The 18,560-nt window shown below is 44.3% G+C and overlaps 1 protein-coding gene across 1 annotated transcript in view; it reads right to left on the bottom strand.

The window, feature by feature from the left end:
• NECAB2 (N-terminal EF-hand calcium binding protein 2) overlaps nucleotides 1-18,560 on the bottom strand; it is a 1,135,462-nt gene that overhangs the window by 284,180 nt on the left and 832,722 nt on the right. The window contains exon 7 of the mRNA XM_085637926.1: nucleotides 1,225-1,343. Coding sequence (XP_085494052.1) covers nucleotides 1,225-1,343 — 119 coding nt within the window. The remainder of the gene's footprint in view (nucleotides 1-1,224; nucleotides 1,344-18,560) is intronic.

The following is an 18,560-nucleotide window of genomic DNA, read 5'->3' as shown; positions in this document are numbered from 1 at the left end:
ACTTAGCATCCTTAAAATGAATACTGAATTAGAATATTGGTGATGGGAGGCAAAGTCTGGTTAATGACAAAGATCTCCAGATACTCTGGCATTTTGTGTGTGATTTGAACTCATATTTTCACTTTTGAGTATATACATAGGCGTGTCTATTTTTCCATAATATAAAGAGGCAATATCATCAACAGTGTCCGTGAGCAAAGGGGCGTAGCACAGGCCCCTAAATCCCCAGCGATGCAGGCGGGCGGACCTTCAGGGGCCCCCCAATACTTCAGGGCCCCCCGTTAAACCCAAGGCTAATGAATCTGTAAATTATGGGAGACGCAGGAGCACCTCATTACATTCTACTGAGGGGGGCCCATTATTTTGCGTTACACCACTCTAGGGCCTGCAACACCTTTTGACAGTCTTGGTTTTTTAGCGTGTGTGCACACATTGTGGTACTTGTATAGTCTCGGTAGGTCCCAGGATTTGCTAGTTAACTGTAGTCCAACAGATGCACTAAGTGAGGATTGTATGCAGCGGTGGAAGTACATTAACAAGCTTTGCAAATGCAATAGGTCTCGCATTTGTTGGAGATGAGTAATTGGCATTACAAATGCCAAGGTTTTAAGGTCGAGCCTGGGCAGCACATGCGCTGCTCTGCAACATATTTTATTGGAGTATAGCATGGAAGCTCCGCCAATATTTGTCATTGGCTTGTGTCATTGTCCTAAGTAATGCTGGCTTCTGATTTGTTAATAGGCTTGTTAGTCCCTCCTTAGCACCACCTTGTCTTAATTTGTAATCTCCCATGAGGACTGGCCCTTTTACTTTGGTTGTTACACAGTTCGTCTTTTTTAGTCTGTAAGCGCTATTTTCTTTAATGAGTTTCTCCTACTGTAGGCACAAACATGCTTTCCTGCAGCATATGCGCTTTCACTTTCTGAGCAGCCCTGGACAATGGTGGCCGCTTCTTTGAATATGTCTTGCATTTACAAACGTTTGAGCTATTTAAATTGTAAATGATAATGCCTTTTATTTATGTGTTAATCAGCAAAACAGATCAATAAAAGGCATTGTCATTTATAATGCCAATAGCTTAAACTCTCGCAAATGCGAGACCTATTGCATTGCAAATGCTTGTTATAAGCTGATTGTGGTCGACAATATCATTTCAATAAACTCCATTCCACACGTCATCTACACATCATAAATCAATCTGACTTTACAAAACGAATTCCTTACCAGTCTGAAAAATCTTCCTGTGCTCCTTCGTAGCAATCCTGTTATTTGGGGTGTAATTAGACACAGGCTCTTCGTACCAGTGGTCACCATGGCCTTGACTGGGTTTACTGTTGTACTGTCTAAAAACAAAGGTAAAATACAGGTTAAAGATAATGTCACTGAAGGTGCATAAGACCAACTTGTTTAGCTTCCAACCTGAAACATCAAATAAGTTACAATGCTTTTGTACATAAAGGGGACCAGTTCACAAAGCTTCCTATGCTTTTTCAACGGATCATCCAAAAATACATATCTAAGGAAGTGGACATATTCCAGAAGAGTCAATCATCTTTACAACACGTGCACTTTTTTATTTTTGGGGAGTTTTATATAGCGTGAACTTGAGCGCTTTATATGAGCTTTCAATCCTATCCATTGGGGGTGCCAGAATAAAAATTGTCCTTACCCCCAAAAGATAGTTTTAACTCACACTATCACTTTTATTCTTTTGTATGCACTCTGCCCCTCTCTAGACCTATAGACTTCCAAATAGAGATGGCTTTAAAAAAAAAAAAACACCTTCCTGCTCCTCTCCTAAGGGGAAGTTATAGCCCACTCTGGGTACCCTGTGGTCCCAGTGTGAAGAGGGAACCCTATGATGAAGCATGTCGCCCTAGGGTGAATGAGGGTTCTCGTCTTTAAACAGCAATGCTGTATGTGATAGTCAAGGCCGCGCGGTGGATGCGGTTTGTAGACCCAGCCATGCTGTTTAACTCTTCTTACTAAGGAGTACAGGTTATGTGGCAGACATAGGTTGTACACCTGCCCACATGGCTTGATTCTTCTTTCATGGGGGAGCAGCTGCAGTGACCTCTCTCAAGACAACGTTTGAGGGTTAGTGCTTGAGAGACAGCTTGTCTGGTAACACCTGATGCCAGCAGCATGGCAATCCTGGTTGGCCGATGGCTGGTGCTCAGCAGTGGCAGCTTTTTGTCCGAGTTCCTCACAGCGCTGACTTTGTCACAGTTCGATCCAGGTCAATCTGGATTCTCTGTTTTAGCGATGAGTCAGCTTTCTTTTTCTGACTGGCAATGGCAGTACTCATCTTTCATGTTTGCTGATATGGCCTGGCTGCACAGTCAGATACACTCTGGTATGGCTGGCTCCTGCACTGGAAAGAGAGAGTTCCCGTGGCCTATTTTACAGCAAAAGTTTCTCCTAGATTGCTGTCTTGGGTCATCTGCTTTCTCTGGGGATGGGCACATGCCACTCTTCTCATACTGGACGTTATTTCCCTGCTGCATTCTCAGGCACTTCCCTTATCTCTCAGCAGCCACTCTTATATTCCCTTTAGGAGCCGATCAGCTCCTTCCAAAGAAAGTGTTGACTTGAAGTGACATCCCCTCCCTTCTGTGAAGCCTGTTTTCGGGCAAACACCAAACCCTGTTCAGGCAGAAACTCTGAGTACTCCGCGGTGCACTCCCTTCTTTGGTGAAGAGCCACTTTAGAATGAAATTAAGTGGGGCAGAATAAATCCCACTTTTATATACAATTCCCAGAAAAAGGATATGAACCCACTGGCTAAAGCTCCAGAACCAGTTTGGATTGGTGTTCTTTCAAGCTTCAGTTCCAGTCTGCTCTCCAGACACAGTCTTGTGCAAAGTGATAGCTCTGACAGCACATAGCAATGGGGTTGGCTCTAAACAGGAGTACCGGAAACATGGGTACAATAAAGAGTGAGTCCTCTGCCCTTGGCTGTCATTGCCTTCCGGAAGCAGCAATCAAGGACAGATAAAAGGACAGGCCCTGCTTAGAAACTTTCTAACCTTGAACAGAGGAAACTGCAATCCCACCTCTCACCTCAACCATTCACCAACTGGCAGTGATCAGGAAGAATTGATTAGGAGTCCTTTGCTAACAAGGCCCTCATGGAATTTCTAAAGGTAGTGCTGTCTTTGTCCTCCCCACTTCAGTGTCTGACTCTCCACCATCAAAGGTCGGGAGAGCAGGCCATCCGCTTTCACAGTCTGGGGAAGCTTTCCTCACCCTCCATCTTTTGCCAAGCTAAATCAGGGGCCTCCAAATTGATCGCACAAGCCCCAATACTCAGATTCATACAACAGCGAGAGCCCTACTCCCACACATATGTTACACAAGTATTACACCTACTAGACATGCACATTGAATGGCCGTGCAAGGCTCTCTGTTTGACTTAACAGTAAAACTTTACAAGAGAGAGGTCAGTGGTTAGCACTTTCATTGACAAATAGAAAAAGGGCAGGTCACTCTACAGATTCATAAAACATGGCATCCCACCACTCTATGTGATGCACCCAAGGCCTGGACAGTAGTCCACTGTTTACTATGTGAGAACGCTGGGTGCACCCCTCCAGGTCACAGGAGAGGTCCTGCAGCTTACATTGTCAGGGACAGGCTTAAGCTTATGTGCATACACTAGATTAGCATGACACCATGGCGAAAATATACATAAGGATATGAGTTTCAAATGTACTCTCGCATTCAGGGTAGGGGGGCCCAAATTACTGTGCATGAGACATTCCCATCACAACACGAGCACTGATTTGTTAAAGGGACGCGGCCAGTAGCTTTAGGCTTGGACTCATTCAATTTAACTTACAACAAAATATTTGTTACTGTAGGGTAAATACAAGTTTGGGCAGAAGGCAGTCAGAAAGATGTCTCCACAGTAAGCAGGGCCGGACTGGCCGTAGCGGGCACCGGGCGTTTTCCCGGTGGGTTGCTAGGGTGGGGGTCGGTTTTGGCCTCCTGGGGGGGAGTTTTTCTTACTGGGGTTGGCTATATCGGCCCTCTGTAACAAAATCAGCCGAAGCCGTCCCTCGCAAACTGCTTGACTGCACCCCCCCTCACCGCAGGGGGGGGCCGGCCGAGCAGTTTGCCAGGGCCGGTTTTGGTTCCCAGTCTGGCCCTGACAGTAAGACAGAAAGCATAACTTTTCTATACGCAGTATGGCAAACTGGGTGGAAATATTGGCTGTTTTGAGAGTAACAAGTTGTAAAAAGGAACCTGAGCCAAAAGAAATGGATGTGACTCACTATTCTAAAATGCTATGTACATTGGTAATGAAAACGGCAAAAAGAGACCTAACCTTGACCAACCTGAATATGTCTGTAAAAAAGATTCCAGGGAGTTTTGGAATGGTTATCGAATTTGAAAGATTGATATTTAAGACCAGGTGAGGTCTGCAAACATTTTACAAATTATAAGGCAGATGAAGAACAATCACTAGGAAAACAATAATGATGTAGTTATTCAACAGGAAAGGAAGTTAATGAAGAAAAGACAAAGAAATGATAACCTGTGAGACCCTTATTCGAGGGAGTTGGATAATGTGGAATGCTAGCATCCACTCCCTCACGTAGACACTCATTGTCTTATGTCATATTTCAGTACTTTGTGCTCTGTACTACCTTGCTCTGTGTTTCTAAACTCAGAGGCGACATGTTCTCTGATAATGAAGAACAGCATAACAAATTCTTGGACACTATAAAACTCAATTAAAATTCAATAAGAATAGATTTATTTTTTACATAATACAATGATTAGGAATGCCCAGGTCCTGGCATCTATTATTGTTATGTTATGTTATGTTAATTAATTTGTAAAGCGCAACGGTTACGCTGGGGTGTCCTGGCGCTGGTTACCTAATCCTACTGGCCATTACCAAGAAGCGTCAGACTAATTAGTGGAGCAGTTCTAATGAATAAACAACTTTATTCACTAGTTATTCAAACATGTATTACTATCCGTCAATAGCTTCTGTAGAAATAATCAATTCTCAGATTATGAAGCAAATCGGAGGACCACAAGATAAGTAAATATACCAAAAGACATGGGATGATGATATGTGTAACATAGCTTCCTGTCAAACAATGCATGAGATTTTGTATACAGCCGTTGAAACATGTCAAACATTCATGGAGTGTCTTTTTAAAATTGAAAATAGCTTCTTAATGAATGCCTTTGTCTACGTGTTTAGAGCTAGACACTGGTTTGCACTGTGTTGACTCATGATAGGAGGATGTTATTCATTAATTATCAGTTTAGGATTCTGATTGTGGGTTCCAGCCTCTTGGATGAGATGGTCTCTTTATGTTGAAAGCTTGCGGTGGCTCATGATGAATTGATTCACAATTTAAATGCAGCCAGATTGACTTGATTGGTTTGTATAGAATTTGACACTTTTTATATGTTTATGGTGAGGAACATCTGAGGGGTAGTGACTGAAGCCGCTGCCAGCTTGTAACCTTCTGCAATCACTGTTGAGTCATTGACCAAGACTAAATGCTTGAGCTCATGAGTGTGTATCTTGCACATAGAACAAGAGTTGATGGTGACTTCTGAGTGGCAATAATAATTATTATACCTTGCGTCTGATGTTAAAAGTGGTGGAAAGAGGTAATCGTGTTACGGCGGGGAGGAGGGGGGGGCATGTCCTTGGTATAAAGAAGATCAAAATGGTGGTTTGATGGAGGAGTAATCGCAGGCAAGATGGATGCCCCTGCTAAGTCTTGTCTTTTGTTTTACCTTACCCTCCTCCTTCCTTTAAGACAAACAGCCTTTTATATCATGCTTCTCCCAACAGTGCCTTTAGTCCTTCTTTCTATTTCTTGCACTGACTCAAGGCTCCATCTCTTAGTCTTTCCTGATTGGGTCAGTTGATTCATGGTCTGAACTGGCCATGCCACAGTGTGGGATATCATGTCTGGCCTTGCTTGGCCTTGAAATTGCTAGCCTGTTTGAAACATCTTCTTTAGTTATGATTGTCTGTTAGAATTTTTGTAGAATGACAGGGCCCACTGATACATTGTTCTATGGCAGTAGGCTTTATGTTACGGAAGGTAGCCCTACAATGATGCTATGACAGCTTCAAGTGGAAGTGCTTGGAAGCAATTTCCCTGAACTTTTCTTTTTATAAAAGTAAACTTATCTTCCAAATGTGGGCACAGCAAAATGTTTGGCCCAGTTTCTAAAATATGTTTGCTGGTTTTATGGTACAGAGGATTTTTCACTTCTTGAGAGAAAGTATGAGATGAATCTCTTTTAGGCTTGATTCAGTGTTTTAAAATTTTGATTTTGAGGACTTTCACTCTTGCTCTGACATCCTCCTGGTGCACCTTGCAAAACTGTCATTGGTCATGTACGAGTATTGATTGATGCAAAAACAACAATTGATGGACAGAATGCAGAACAATGTCATACATTCACCCCAGTACAGAGATCTGGGCCTAAATCCATCGTTTTTTTGCTCACCATGCCATTACAGTTTGAACCCAGCCATATGCAAATCAGTCTTGACCCTGTGCCCCATGGGAACAGTCCAGCCCGAACTGCCAAGCCAGGTCCTCCCTGGACTAGAAACAAGCATCCTAGGACCGGTTTCGGGCTTTCAGCCCTCGTCAGCCAGGATAGCCTGATTCCAGTGGCATGGAGAGCAAGGGACTCACGTCTGAGCATACCCTTCCCACCCGGGGTGACAAATGCAAAAACAACAATTGATGGACAGAATGCAGAACAATGTCATACATTCACCCCAGTACAGAGATCTGGGCCTAAATCCATCGTTTTTTTGCTCACCATGCCATTACAGTTTGAACCCAGCCATATGCAAATCAGTCTTGACCCTGTGCCCCATGGGAACAGTCCAGCCCGAACTGCCAAGCCAGGTCCTCCCTGGACTAGAAACAAGCATCCTAGGACCGGTTTCGGGCTTTCAGCCCTCGTCAGCCAGGATAGCCTGATTCCAGTGGCATGGAGAGCAAGGGACTCACGTCTGAGCATACCCTTCCCACCCGGGGTGACAAATGCAAAAACAACAATTGATGGACAGAATGCAGAACAATGTCATACATTCACCCCAGTACAGAGATCTGGGCCTAAATCCATCGTTTTGTTGCTCACCATGCCATTACAGTTTGAACCCAGCCATATGCAAATCAGTCTTGACCCTGTGCCCCATGGGAACAGTCCAGCCCGAACTGCCAAGCCAGGTCCTCCCTGGACTAGAAACAAGCATCCTAGGACCGGTTTCGGGCTTTCAGCCCTCGTCAGCCAGGATAGCCTGATTCCAGTGGCATGGAGAGCAAGGGACTCACGTCTGAGCATACCCTTCCCACCCGGGTGACAAATGCAACAGAATGCAGAACAATGTCATACATTCACCCCAGTACAGAGATCTGGGCCTAAATCCATCGTTCAACACTCCGTCCATCATTTCCTTTGGTTTTTGCTTTGTTCGCCATAAGTTGGCAGGGTATGCTCAGACGTGAGTCCCTTGCTCACTTTGCCACTGGATTCAAGCAAGCCTGGCTGAAGACGGCTGAAATGCCAGAAACCGGTCCTAGGAAGCTTGTTTCCGGTCCAGGGAAGACATGGCTTGACAGTTCGGGCTGGACTGTTCCCATGAGGCACAGGGTCAGACTGATTTGCATATGGCCATGTCTGAACTGGGGTGGCAGAGTGAGCTAAAGAACGGTGATGGATTAAACCCAGATCAGTTGACTGGGGGTGAGTGCTTGCAATGTTCAACACTCCGTCCATCATTTCCTTTGGTTTTTGCTTTGTTCGCCATAAGTTGGCAGGGTATGCTCAGACGTGAGTCCCTTGCTCACTTTGCCACTGGATTCAAGCAAGCCTGGCTGAAGACGGCTGAAATGCCAGAAACCGGTCCTAGGAAGCTTGTTTCCGGTCCAGGGAAGACATGGCTTGACAGTTCGGGCTGGACTGTTCCCATGAGGCACAGGGTCAGACTGATTTGCATATGGCCATGTCTGAACTGGGGTGGCAGAGTGAGCTAAAGAACGGTGATGGATTAAACCCAGATCAGTTGACTGGGGGTGAGTGCTTGCAATGTTCAACACTCCGTCCATCATTTCCTTTGGTTTTTGCTTTGTTCGCCATAAGTTGGCAGGGTATGCTCAGACGTGAGTCCCTTGCTCACTTTGCCACTGGATTCAAGCAAGCCTGGCTGAAGACGGCTGAAATGCCAGAAACCGGTCCTAGGAAGCTTGTTTCCGGTCCAGGGAAGACATGGCTTGACAGTTCGGGCTGGACTGTTCCCATGAGGCACAGGGTCAGACTGATTTGCATATGGCCATGTCTGAACTGGGGTGGCAGAGTGAGCTAAAGAACGGTGATGGATTAAACCCAGATCAGTTGACTGGGGGTGAGTGCTTGCAATGTTCAACACTCCGTCCATCATTTCCTTTGGTTTTTGCTTTGTTCGCCATAAGTTGGCAGGGTATGCTCAGACGTGAGTCCCTTGCTCACTTTGCCACTGGATTCAAGCAAGCCTGGCTGAAGACGGCTGAAATGCCAGAAACCGGTCCTAGGAAGCTTGTTTCCGGTCCAGGGAAGACATGGCTTGACAGTTCGGGCTGGACTGTTCCCATGAGGCACAGGGTCAGACTGATTTGCATATGGCCATGTCTGAACTGGGGTGGCAGAGTGAGCTAAAGAACGGTGATGGATTAAACCCAGATCAGTTGACTGGGGGTGAGTGCTTGCAATGTTCAACACTCCGTCCATCATTTCCTTTGGTTTTTGCTTTGTTCGCCATAAGTTGGCAGGGTATGCTCAGACGTGAGTCCCTTGCTCACTTTGCCACTGGATTCAAGCAAGCCTGGCTGAAGACGGCTGAAATGCCAGAAACCGGTCCTAGGAAGCTTGTTTCCGGTCCAGGGAAGACATGGCTTGACAGTTCGGGCTGGACTGTTCCCATGAGGCACAGGGTCAGACTGATTTGCATATGGCCATGTCTGAACTGGGGTGGCAGAGTGAGCTAAAGAACGGTGATGGATTAAACCCAGATCAGTTGACTGGGGGTGAGTGCTTGCAATGTTCAACACTCCGTCCATCATTTCCTTTGGTTTTTGCTTTGTTCGCCATAAGTTGGCAGGGTATGCTCAGACGTGAGTCCCTTGCTCACTTTGCCACTGGATTCAAGCAAGCCTGGCTGAAGACGGCTGAAATGCCAGAAACCGGTCCTAGGAAGCTTGTTTCCGGTCCAGGGAAGACATGGCTTGACAGTTCGGGCTGGACTGTTCCCATGAGGCACAGGGTCAGACTGATTTGCATATGGCCATGTCTGAACTGGGGTGGCAGAGTGAGCTAAAGAACGGTGATGGATTAAACCCAGATCAGTTGACTGGGGGTGAGTGCTTGCAATGTTCAACACTCATTTCCTTTGGTTTTTGCGAGTATTGATTGAGGCTTCCTGTGCTTAATATAAAGCAACACATCTAGATTTGGGAATCTGGGCTGCCGGTGAGAACTATAAAGGGACTTCATGATGGAGGTACCTTAGCTGGTTTCCTTGGCCCAGGGCTGTGTTTATTGATATCATTGTTGACTTTGATAGAAATAGGATTACTGTTCTACTGCTCTTTGGAGGCCTGAAGGGAGATAATGACTTCTGGGAAGTTGATAGTTAGTAGGAGGTGGTTAGGTTGATGTTTGCAAGGAACAGTCACTCTGCATATATATAGCATTCCTGCCATATAGGGATTCACAATGGGGTGTATTGATGAAATCTGCACGCAGAAAATTTACTTTTTAATGACTAGAAAAAGGTAGTTGTAACCCATTTGCAAATGGGACAATATCCCTATGAATGCTAGGAAAAATGTTTTTAGGAGCAGGCATTGGTCCCAAGGACCGCTGCCCAGTCTTTAAAAATCATTAACGTTTTACAAACTTTTTTTAACGCATCCCGGTTTCCTTTAAGAAGAACAGGTTAAAAAAAGATTGCTTAATTTAAAAGAAATGACAGACATGTTGGTCTGCCGACCCCAGCAGGCCACCATGCCTGCTATGGCAGCACATCATAGAGGGATGCAGCTTGCCAACTACCTCATTAATATGCATGAGGTAGGTCAAATTGTGGCCCAGTATGATTCAGTATTTTGTGATCTGACCTATTTATACATAGGTTGGTTCGCAAAACGCCATTGGATTCGCTAACAATCCGTGCCAAAATTGCGACCAATTTTAGTGAATACAATGTTCATCCATCTTGCCTTGTGTGTTGTACAAACTGCACCTTGGTGCATATAGAGGATAATGGAGTTGGGGTATCACACGGCGTGTGTGTGGGTTTTCATAAAGGTATACAGATGAAAGAAAATCCTGCTTCGGGGAGCCATGAGTCACAACTGCTCGAACAAAGCTTACAGATCACATCAGAAGAAAGGCGTTACCATTTTGACAGCTTTATGAAAAGGAGTGCATATTAAGAAGGATTATTTAGCAAAGGACAGACAATGCCAATTCTTCCTTAAATATTAGTTTTGAAAATGTGGTTCCTTAATGAGATCATCCCCATGGTGCCTTCAAAAATATATTTTGTCTGGTGCCAAACACCAGGCATTCCTAATGCATTTTTCTAATGTTCAGTGGGACGTGGTGGTGGGCGCCATATGCTCTTGCAGCAGCCCATATGGCAATCCCACGGCTGTGGGGGCGGTGCACTCTACGCATGTCAGACTGCTCTCTGGAGCATTTCCTGACAAATAGAGCTGGCAGGAGTGAAACTAAAATAGTTCAGACCTATAAATATGCACAGTTAGCTTCACACACAACATGTTTTTCTCAAGTCTCAATATTTATCAACATTTTTTAAACAGTGCAACCCAAATCCTCTTGAAATCAAAAAACAAAATTTGCGCAGCTGGTGTCACGCTGGAGTGGACGACCATAAACAAAAAAGGAATCCTTAGTAGCAGTAATTAAAAAACTATGTCCTCATTCTGCTTGGATGGTCTTGTCTATTCACCCTTTTCCTGCTATGTATCTTAAAGTCAGAACTCTGAATGTGAAGATCAGGAGAACAGGGTCAGTTAAGTATAGGGCTGCCACATTTCTGAGAAAAAAATACCGGACATTAGTTCAGCAGCAGCCGGTGCAGGTAAGCGCGGTGGGCGGGGGGAGTCACCTAGTGGCGTAACGATAATTGAGGGGGCCCCCCTGCAAGGTACGTCGAGGGCCCCCCTCCGGACTCTATCAAGAGCTCTCCGGCCGAAGTGCAGTGCTGAGGGGGCCCCCTGGAACTTGGGGGGCCCCCCGCACTGCGGGGAATGCAGGAGCCTGTGTTACGCCCCTGGAGTCACCAGACAACGGAATAGGATTTATTTATTTATTTAATTTTCCGTATTCCGTCATCTGTCGACATCCCCCCGCATGCCTCACCATGCTTACCAGCACCGGCCGCTGCTGCATTTGTTTACGTTTTGCTATTCCGGAAGGACTAGGAGCTGATGGATAAAAAAAGTATTGGTGTATAATTGTCAGGATTCTTTTGTTACATTGAAATTATCTCCCTGTTTACTGCAATAATCATTCTGAAATGATTTACACAGCTGCCAAATACTTTTTAGCTGATTTAATTGTGTTTGCTGTTCTAGAATTTTGTCTCATAATGGAAACATTCCGATTTCAATGCTTTTTAGCAATATGTTTACCAGTCTAAACTTAAACATTCATGCCAGGCCACTAAAAAAAAGGCCAGGTGCAAGCCTAGTCAAGTCCATGTGTCTATACACACCATAATGAGATGTCTATTGTGTGCAACGAGGGGCGATGGGGGCAGGAGCTACCACATGTACCCTGCTGGGGGCATCTCCAAAACTGACAGAGCATCAGTGTGCACCATGCTTCTTCAGCGGTAGAGCGCCACCGCCTCTGCCACCAACGTCAAATAAAACAATAATAAAACAGGTTTGAAACATTTTATTTTAATCCCCCTTGGCCTGCCCCCAGGACTCTGGAGAGTCTTGGAGGCTGGTCCAGGGGGATGACACTGCTGATGGGGGAGTGGTGGTGCACTCCCTTCACTGCGCATGACGGTTTGGTCAGTCGTCTCAGGCCAGCTAATCCGTCATGCACAGTGAAGCTCTCTCCAGCCCGAACTCCATTGCTGGGGCTGGTGAGAGCAGGCACAGGCTCCCAGTCTGCCTGGGGGTGCAAGAAGCCAGCGCTCAGGCCAATACTGATGCTGCTTTTATGCAGTGTCAGGAATGACCGCAGTGAAGTGTGGGAGCCTGAGCCCTGAAGAAGGACAAGCGTGATGCGGCGGGCAGCAAAGGCGGCTGCGGCATTCAAGATATGTTATTTTGATTTTTTATTCCTTTATATTTTCGTCCCCCGAAACCCTATCTCCCCACCTCCCTCCTCCTACCCACCCTGCCACTTTGGCAGGGGACAGGCCGCTTCTGTGCTTCTTGATACCAAGACTACAACTTGATGGGGAAAAAAATAGGCTATTAAAGAAAGCACGGCTGTTTGTCATAAATAAATATTAGAGCATTAATGTGAAAATTCACTGGAGCGGCCATCTTGGAATGGTGGACTGTTGAATTTACCATAGCAAAAAAGGACCTTCAACTTGCACATTCGCAGATTTCACATCACATAGCACACTCATACCTTTTTGATTCTGTCCTACCCGTGGCTATAATAATTAAATGTCTCAAAAACAAAGAGAGGGTGAGGGACTATCACTCTTGTTCCCCCAGATTAAATCAATTAAACAACAAAAGAGTGACAAGGGGATAGGGAGCAAAAAAGAGGCACGGGCAAAAACCAAAAATATTTGTTAAAAGAACCCTCACTCACCAACCTAGTTGGTGACATGCTTCATCATCGGGTTCCCACCAGAGAGGCCGAATGCCTCTCTGGTGTGCTGCGACGCCTGTGTTACAGCGGAGCGGGTTTCTGGTTGTGAAGGGAAGTGAGATTAAAAGGTAAATGATTTTAACCAATGACAAGTTTATTCTTGGCAAATCAAAAACCAATAAAAACGTGAATTGGGCAAGGTCTGGCCAGTGATGTTGACCAGGGCTTGACCAAATTTTTAGGTCGACATGTTTCTGCTTATGGTGCCTAATCGGCTAAGCTTTCATCAGGACCAAGGGAGTCCCCACGGCGGTATGCACACTCTAAGGCGCACCCTAACCTGTGGAGATCGAATGGTAAAACTCACGGTTTTACCCGGGAGCCTCCTATTTATCCGATGATGAAGCATGTCACCAACTAGGTTGGTGAGTGAGGGTTCTTTTAACAAATATTTTTGGTTTTTGCCCGTGCCTCTTTTTTGCTCCCTATCCCCTTGTCACTCTTTTGTTGTTTAATTGTTTTTATAATAATTAAATGGCCAACACATGGTGCCTGCTCTCTGACAGTGGTATTGACTCTGGCAAAGCGCTCTGATCAAGCGGACATTCTATCCGTCAGAATCCTTGCGAGAAAGGTCTTACCAGTATCCTTTCTCTCAAAGGCCTGGTCAACCTGGTTCTCCATCATTAGACGGGCCTCATTCAACACTGAGATCCTGAGTGACCTGGTAATGGGTCGGATTTCCCCTCCCCCTGAAATAACAATACTGGGGCTACTAGTAACTCTGGGAGTGGGGAAATCCAGCCCATTACAGATTGGATCCTAAAAAATGAGAAATTACTGGGGATTAATTGGTAATTCTGGGTCTGATTCTCCTGCTAATTCCTCATTTTCCTCCGTCCTTTCACTTGGATGTTTCTGCTTATTTTAGCAACTGACATCTCCAAGTGAACGTAAAGAGATCTGCTGGCTTCCTGAGGATCTAATCATTCTGATAGAGCAGGTAATTGCTGTGACTGGCCCCATCAGAATGAAGAGGTCACTCCTTAATGACGGCCATAATAGCGGAACTCCTGTAAATAAATGTTTTTCACATCTTTAATTCTGTGCTGTTTCTACTTGTCCCTTTCCCGTTTTCGGTTGGAGGCTAAAAACCCATGCCTAATAATTCTATATGATTGACTATATAAGCATACAAATTGAATTTCTCTACTGACACATATCAGACTCATTTTATCTTATGAACCCTTCCACGCAGTCAATCATCAGATACTTATGAGGTACCTGAATCCGTAGGAATTAGGAGTACATGTTGGAAATTAAACATCTTTTGCATGCCATTCCCCCGAAATTTTACCTTCTATAGCTAAATCTGTTTTTGTTGGCCTTATGATTTTGCACTCTTTACTCCTGCTAACTAGTAGTAAAGTGCTTGTGCTCTCCTCCCTAAACATGATAAAATTGGCATATACCTAATTAGCACATTTAATTTACTTTTATGTCCCTAGTATGTGGTACAACATGTACCTAGGGCCTGTAAATTAAATGCTGCCAGTGGACTGCATTGCTCATTGTGCCACCCACTAAAGCAGCGCTGTAAAACATGCCTCAGGCCTGGCATTGCAGCCTGAGTGGGCAGTTTTAAATTGCCATTTCGACCTGGCAAAACTAACCTTTTGGCAAGTCTAAACCTTCCTTTCCAATACTTAAAAGTCACCGGTAAAGTAGGCCTAAATGCCCATAGGGCAGGGTGCATTGTATATAAAAAGTAGGACATGTATATTTAAAGTCTTACATGTCCTGGCATTGAAAAACCTCCAAAGTCCTTTTTCACAGTAGTCCATCATATAGTGCTTAATTTCGGTTTGGGAGCAGTTAGAAAAACAGTTCACAGACTTATTTTAATGGTTATTTGAAATCCAGCGTAATGTTAAATTTGAATTTTATATTACTGTTTAAAATATTACACTTTTAGAAAGTTCTCATTTTCCTGTCTAAGCCAAAAGTTCTTTCTGCCAGTGTCCAGTGTCACCTAGTGGTAAATGACTCCACTTTGGTGAGATGTGGATTGCTCCCTGACAGTGGAAAAAAGGCTGGGGTGAAGAGTGTTATTTTTCTTCCCTGCGCAGCACAGCCTGGGGCGTTATGCCCAGCCCCATTCTGACCTTCAAAGTGTGCCTTCCTTGTCACTGGCAAATGTAGGTCACACCTAGACCTGCCGCTTCCCTTTGCCTTCCTAGTCAACTTGGTCACAAACCCAGTGGGAAGGGAAGCTGCCCCAGAACTGGTTTGAAGTAGGCACAAGGGAGGGTTTGCCCACTATCGTACCCACAACAGTGGGTGGGCACAGGAAGCTTTGACCAAGGGACGAAGGGTGCTGCCATGTTGGATTTAGGTGCAAAAGGGCACTGTCGGTTAGTTTCCAGTAAAAGACACAGGAAGTGCTGCAAAAGTGGGTATGGTCACCCCTGGGTACTTAAACCCTTATTGGTTAGGGAAGTGGTTCCCAAACTTTTCCGACCAGCGGCTCCCTTGAGCAATTGGCCGGTGGCTGCAGCTCCCCATTACATTACTTTTTTTTTGTTACTTATGTTAACGGGTTGCAATACTGTATCTTTTTGAAAGAATCTTCAAGGCCCTGGGCCTGACTTAAGAGGGACTGTAAGTAATGGATTGCATTTGATGGCAGGCATTGGCAAAGGCAACAGGTCTGGCTTTAATTTACTAATGGAGTGGCTCTTAACCTGTGGTTCAAGGACCCCTGGGGGTCTGTGAGGCCTACTCAATGTGTCAACAAATACTTTACAAAATTAAATAATATTAAAATTAATCATTTAAAATTAACAAAGTATATACAAATAAAAATGTAACATTTTAATTTTTTAACCTTTTTCTATATTTGCTTTTGAATTAAAAAAGATATTTCAATATTTGAGCATCTGTTTGGAGTATACTTGTTTTTGTATTTTTATGAGTGTACTTGGTTTTGTATTTTTATGTTTTGATTTGAGGTTCAAATCACAGAACTTGCTTATGCTGGCTTACCCTGGCATCCAATAATGACTTAGTGGGGATTCACACATGTCAAAGGGTTATGAAACACTGTGCCAATGCATGCAAACACGGCGTGTACAACATGCAAACAAATGATGGTATAAATGTTGTTTGCCTTTGTTTGCACATAAAAGCCAGATCTATTGACTTTTCCAATATTTGTTTGCTTCTGGCGTCAATTTTTACTTGGCTCTCCCCTCTGTGTCCCCAATTTTTGCTCTTGAGATGAACAGAAAAAGAGGTAATACCTGCATTACCGGGACCAGTGAAACCTTAAATAAACCTGCTGGATCAATTTTGGACGATTTTGTACTAATTACATAAGGAGTCTTCTAACATATCTCCCCATTCATAAGAGACTGTAAAGTACTTTAAAACTCCAGAGTCAAGTCATATAAAGCACAACCCTGTGTGAGTTAGTTTATATTTCACAATATTAGATTGAAGTACATAATTGTATAATTGAATTATCCTATGAACCTTAGGACCTGACTCAATAAAAGTGCATGAAAAGATTTCGCTTGTAAAGGTTTACTGTTGTGTGTTCTATATTATGGCATACACATCAATATATTTTTATTTCTGTGATATTTGTTGTATTTGGCCTCGATGGACAGCTGATAAGAATAAAAGTGCCACCACCAGCAAAGTATTTCAATCATGATAAAGTTGCAGTTTTGCTTAAACAATTGAGCATGGATAGTAGAGTGCAGTCACAAGTAAAACTTCCCTCACTGTGTTGAAGGTCTCACAAGGATAATCCTATTGCAAATAAGGTGTAACTTCACCTAACTGGAATGCAAAGGGATTCACGATAACAGAAGGTTCTTTATCAATGTCGAACAGTGCATTCCGCAGTACAGTCGTCCCTGTCCCTGTAAGCACGCAATCCTTCCGCTGAGACTTGCATCACAAGTGAATTAGGTCAGGTTTCACAATATTGTCTTGTTTTTAAAGCAAGCATTATATTATATAATAAAAACATAGGAAGCAGTTCTGAACTCCCACAGTTAGAACTGCAGATCTTTTATGTTAAGAACACTTCAGAGTATCATCAAACACAAAAACTATTTTTTTTCATGGCTTTATAAATATGGGTAGGCATTTTACTTTGTTTGGACGGGCATAACTGTTTTTTGAGAGCCCCCAGGACAAGTGAAGGCTTTTCACGAATATGGGTTTAAACATTATGATGATGTAGCAAATGCATAACCTAGTGGGCGCCAGACTGAGCACACTTGCCCTGCACTCCATAGACCGGTATAATTCTTAAGGAACTCGGCTCAGCAAGTGTGACCCCGGCACCTCTTGCTGCTTTTGGTGGTGCACTGGGGTGCAGTGGCACACAATTTAGGAACTACTAGGATAGGGAGTGGCCAGGAATTCCCCCTCTCAGAGGCTGGCACTGGGCATAAAAGTGGCATCCCCAGTACCCCTCTCAGAACACTGCTGGACCTGTGAAAAATCAGAAGGACTGTCCTACTGTCTGAGGAACCTAAAGGAAAACTGGACCTGCTTGCTTTGAACCCAGTTTGAGCTACTGGAACAAAGCAAGCTTCCAGAGGCCTTTCCTGCAACTGCCCAACTGCCCAGCTCCAACTGGACCTGCCCTGGTCCTTGCTGCTGGAATTAGTTGGACCAATCCTCCCCCACCCCCACCCAATTCCCTCCCTAAGGCCCTAGAACCATGGCTGGCATCAAAGTGTACACTTCCTAAAGTTTCCACAGACAGGGTACTGGGCTCATTCAATAAAGGTGCATTGCTGCTGGGCCAAGGGTTCAGGTTGGTCCTGTCATGTTATTCTCTGTAGCAGCAAACTCTGACCAAGCAGGACTTCAAGAAGAAATTATCCGGCCTCGTGGAGCCCTCTTCATTTAGAGCCTGCAGCCTTGCCCCGATGAGTGAATCCGAGCACCAACAAAGTGACTAAGTCTGAAGGTAGAGATCTTAACTGGACGAAGGCATGAAAAGTATCTAGATGCATAGAGATGTTCTCTGGGCCCGAAATTCATATTTCTCCTGCAAGGAGATCTCCCGCCAAACGTCAATGGGTTCAATGAAACTATCCGAGAATGTGAAGCCATCTTTACACACAGCCTGCTGCCTTGCCTTGCTGGGAATTTTGACCTCCATTCCAGAGACTAATTCCAAAAGTAAAGATTTTGATCGAGAAGAAGCTGGTGCCTGTATTCAAACTCTATCACAATCAGCCTTTACTTTAGACTTTGTTTCAGTCAAGTGCAACCAGATGACCACAGTTGGTGGTTCTACTTATTTGGATTTTTGTCCTTTTGTGTCATTTTATGAAATAAAATATTCTCTTTTTTACTAAATTGGTGGTGATTCTTCTTGTGTTGTGTTTTTACTTAATTACTTTTTGAGTACCGCATACATACTTTACACTTTGCCTCTAAGTTAAGCCTGACTGCTTTTGTACCAAGCTACCAAAGAATTAATTACAGGTTTATTTAGTGACTTTCATGGTTCACTCTGACATGGATTGTGATTATATTTTCAGGTGGGTTCTCACCCCCCTCAACTAATACTTCCATTTCTTACTATGGAATGTGTCATTAACATAGTTTACTGACAAAGGTTAATCTCTACACTCCCTTTGGTTCACACATTGGCCTACTTTTCATGTGGTCTTTTG

This window comes from Triturus cristatus, chromosome 12 (assembly GCF_964204655.1).
Source record: "Triturus cristatus chromosome 12, aTriCri1.1, whole genome shotgun sequence".
Lineage (NCBI taxonomy): Eukaryota > Metazoa > Chordata > Amphibia > Caudata > Salamandridae > Triturus > Triturus cristatus.
This window is presented reverse-complemented; position numbering and strand designations above follow the sequence as displayed.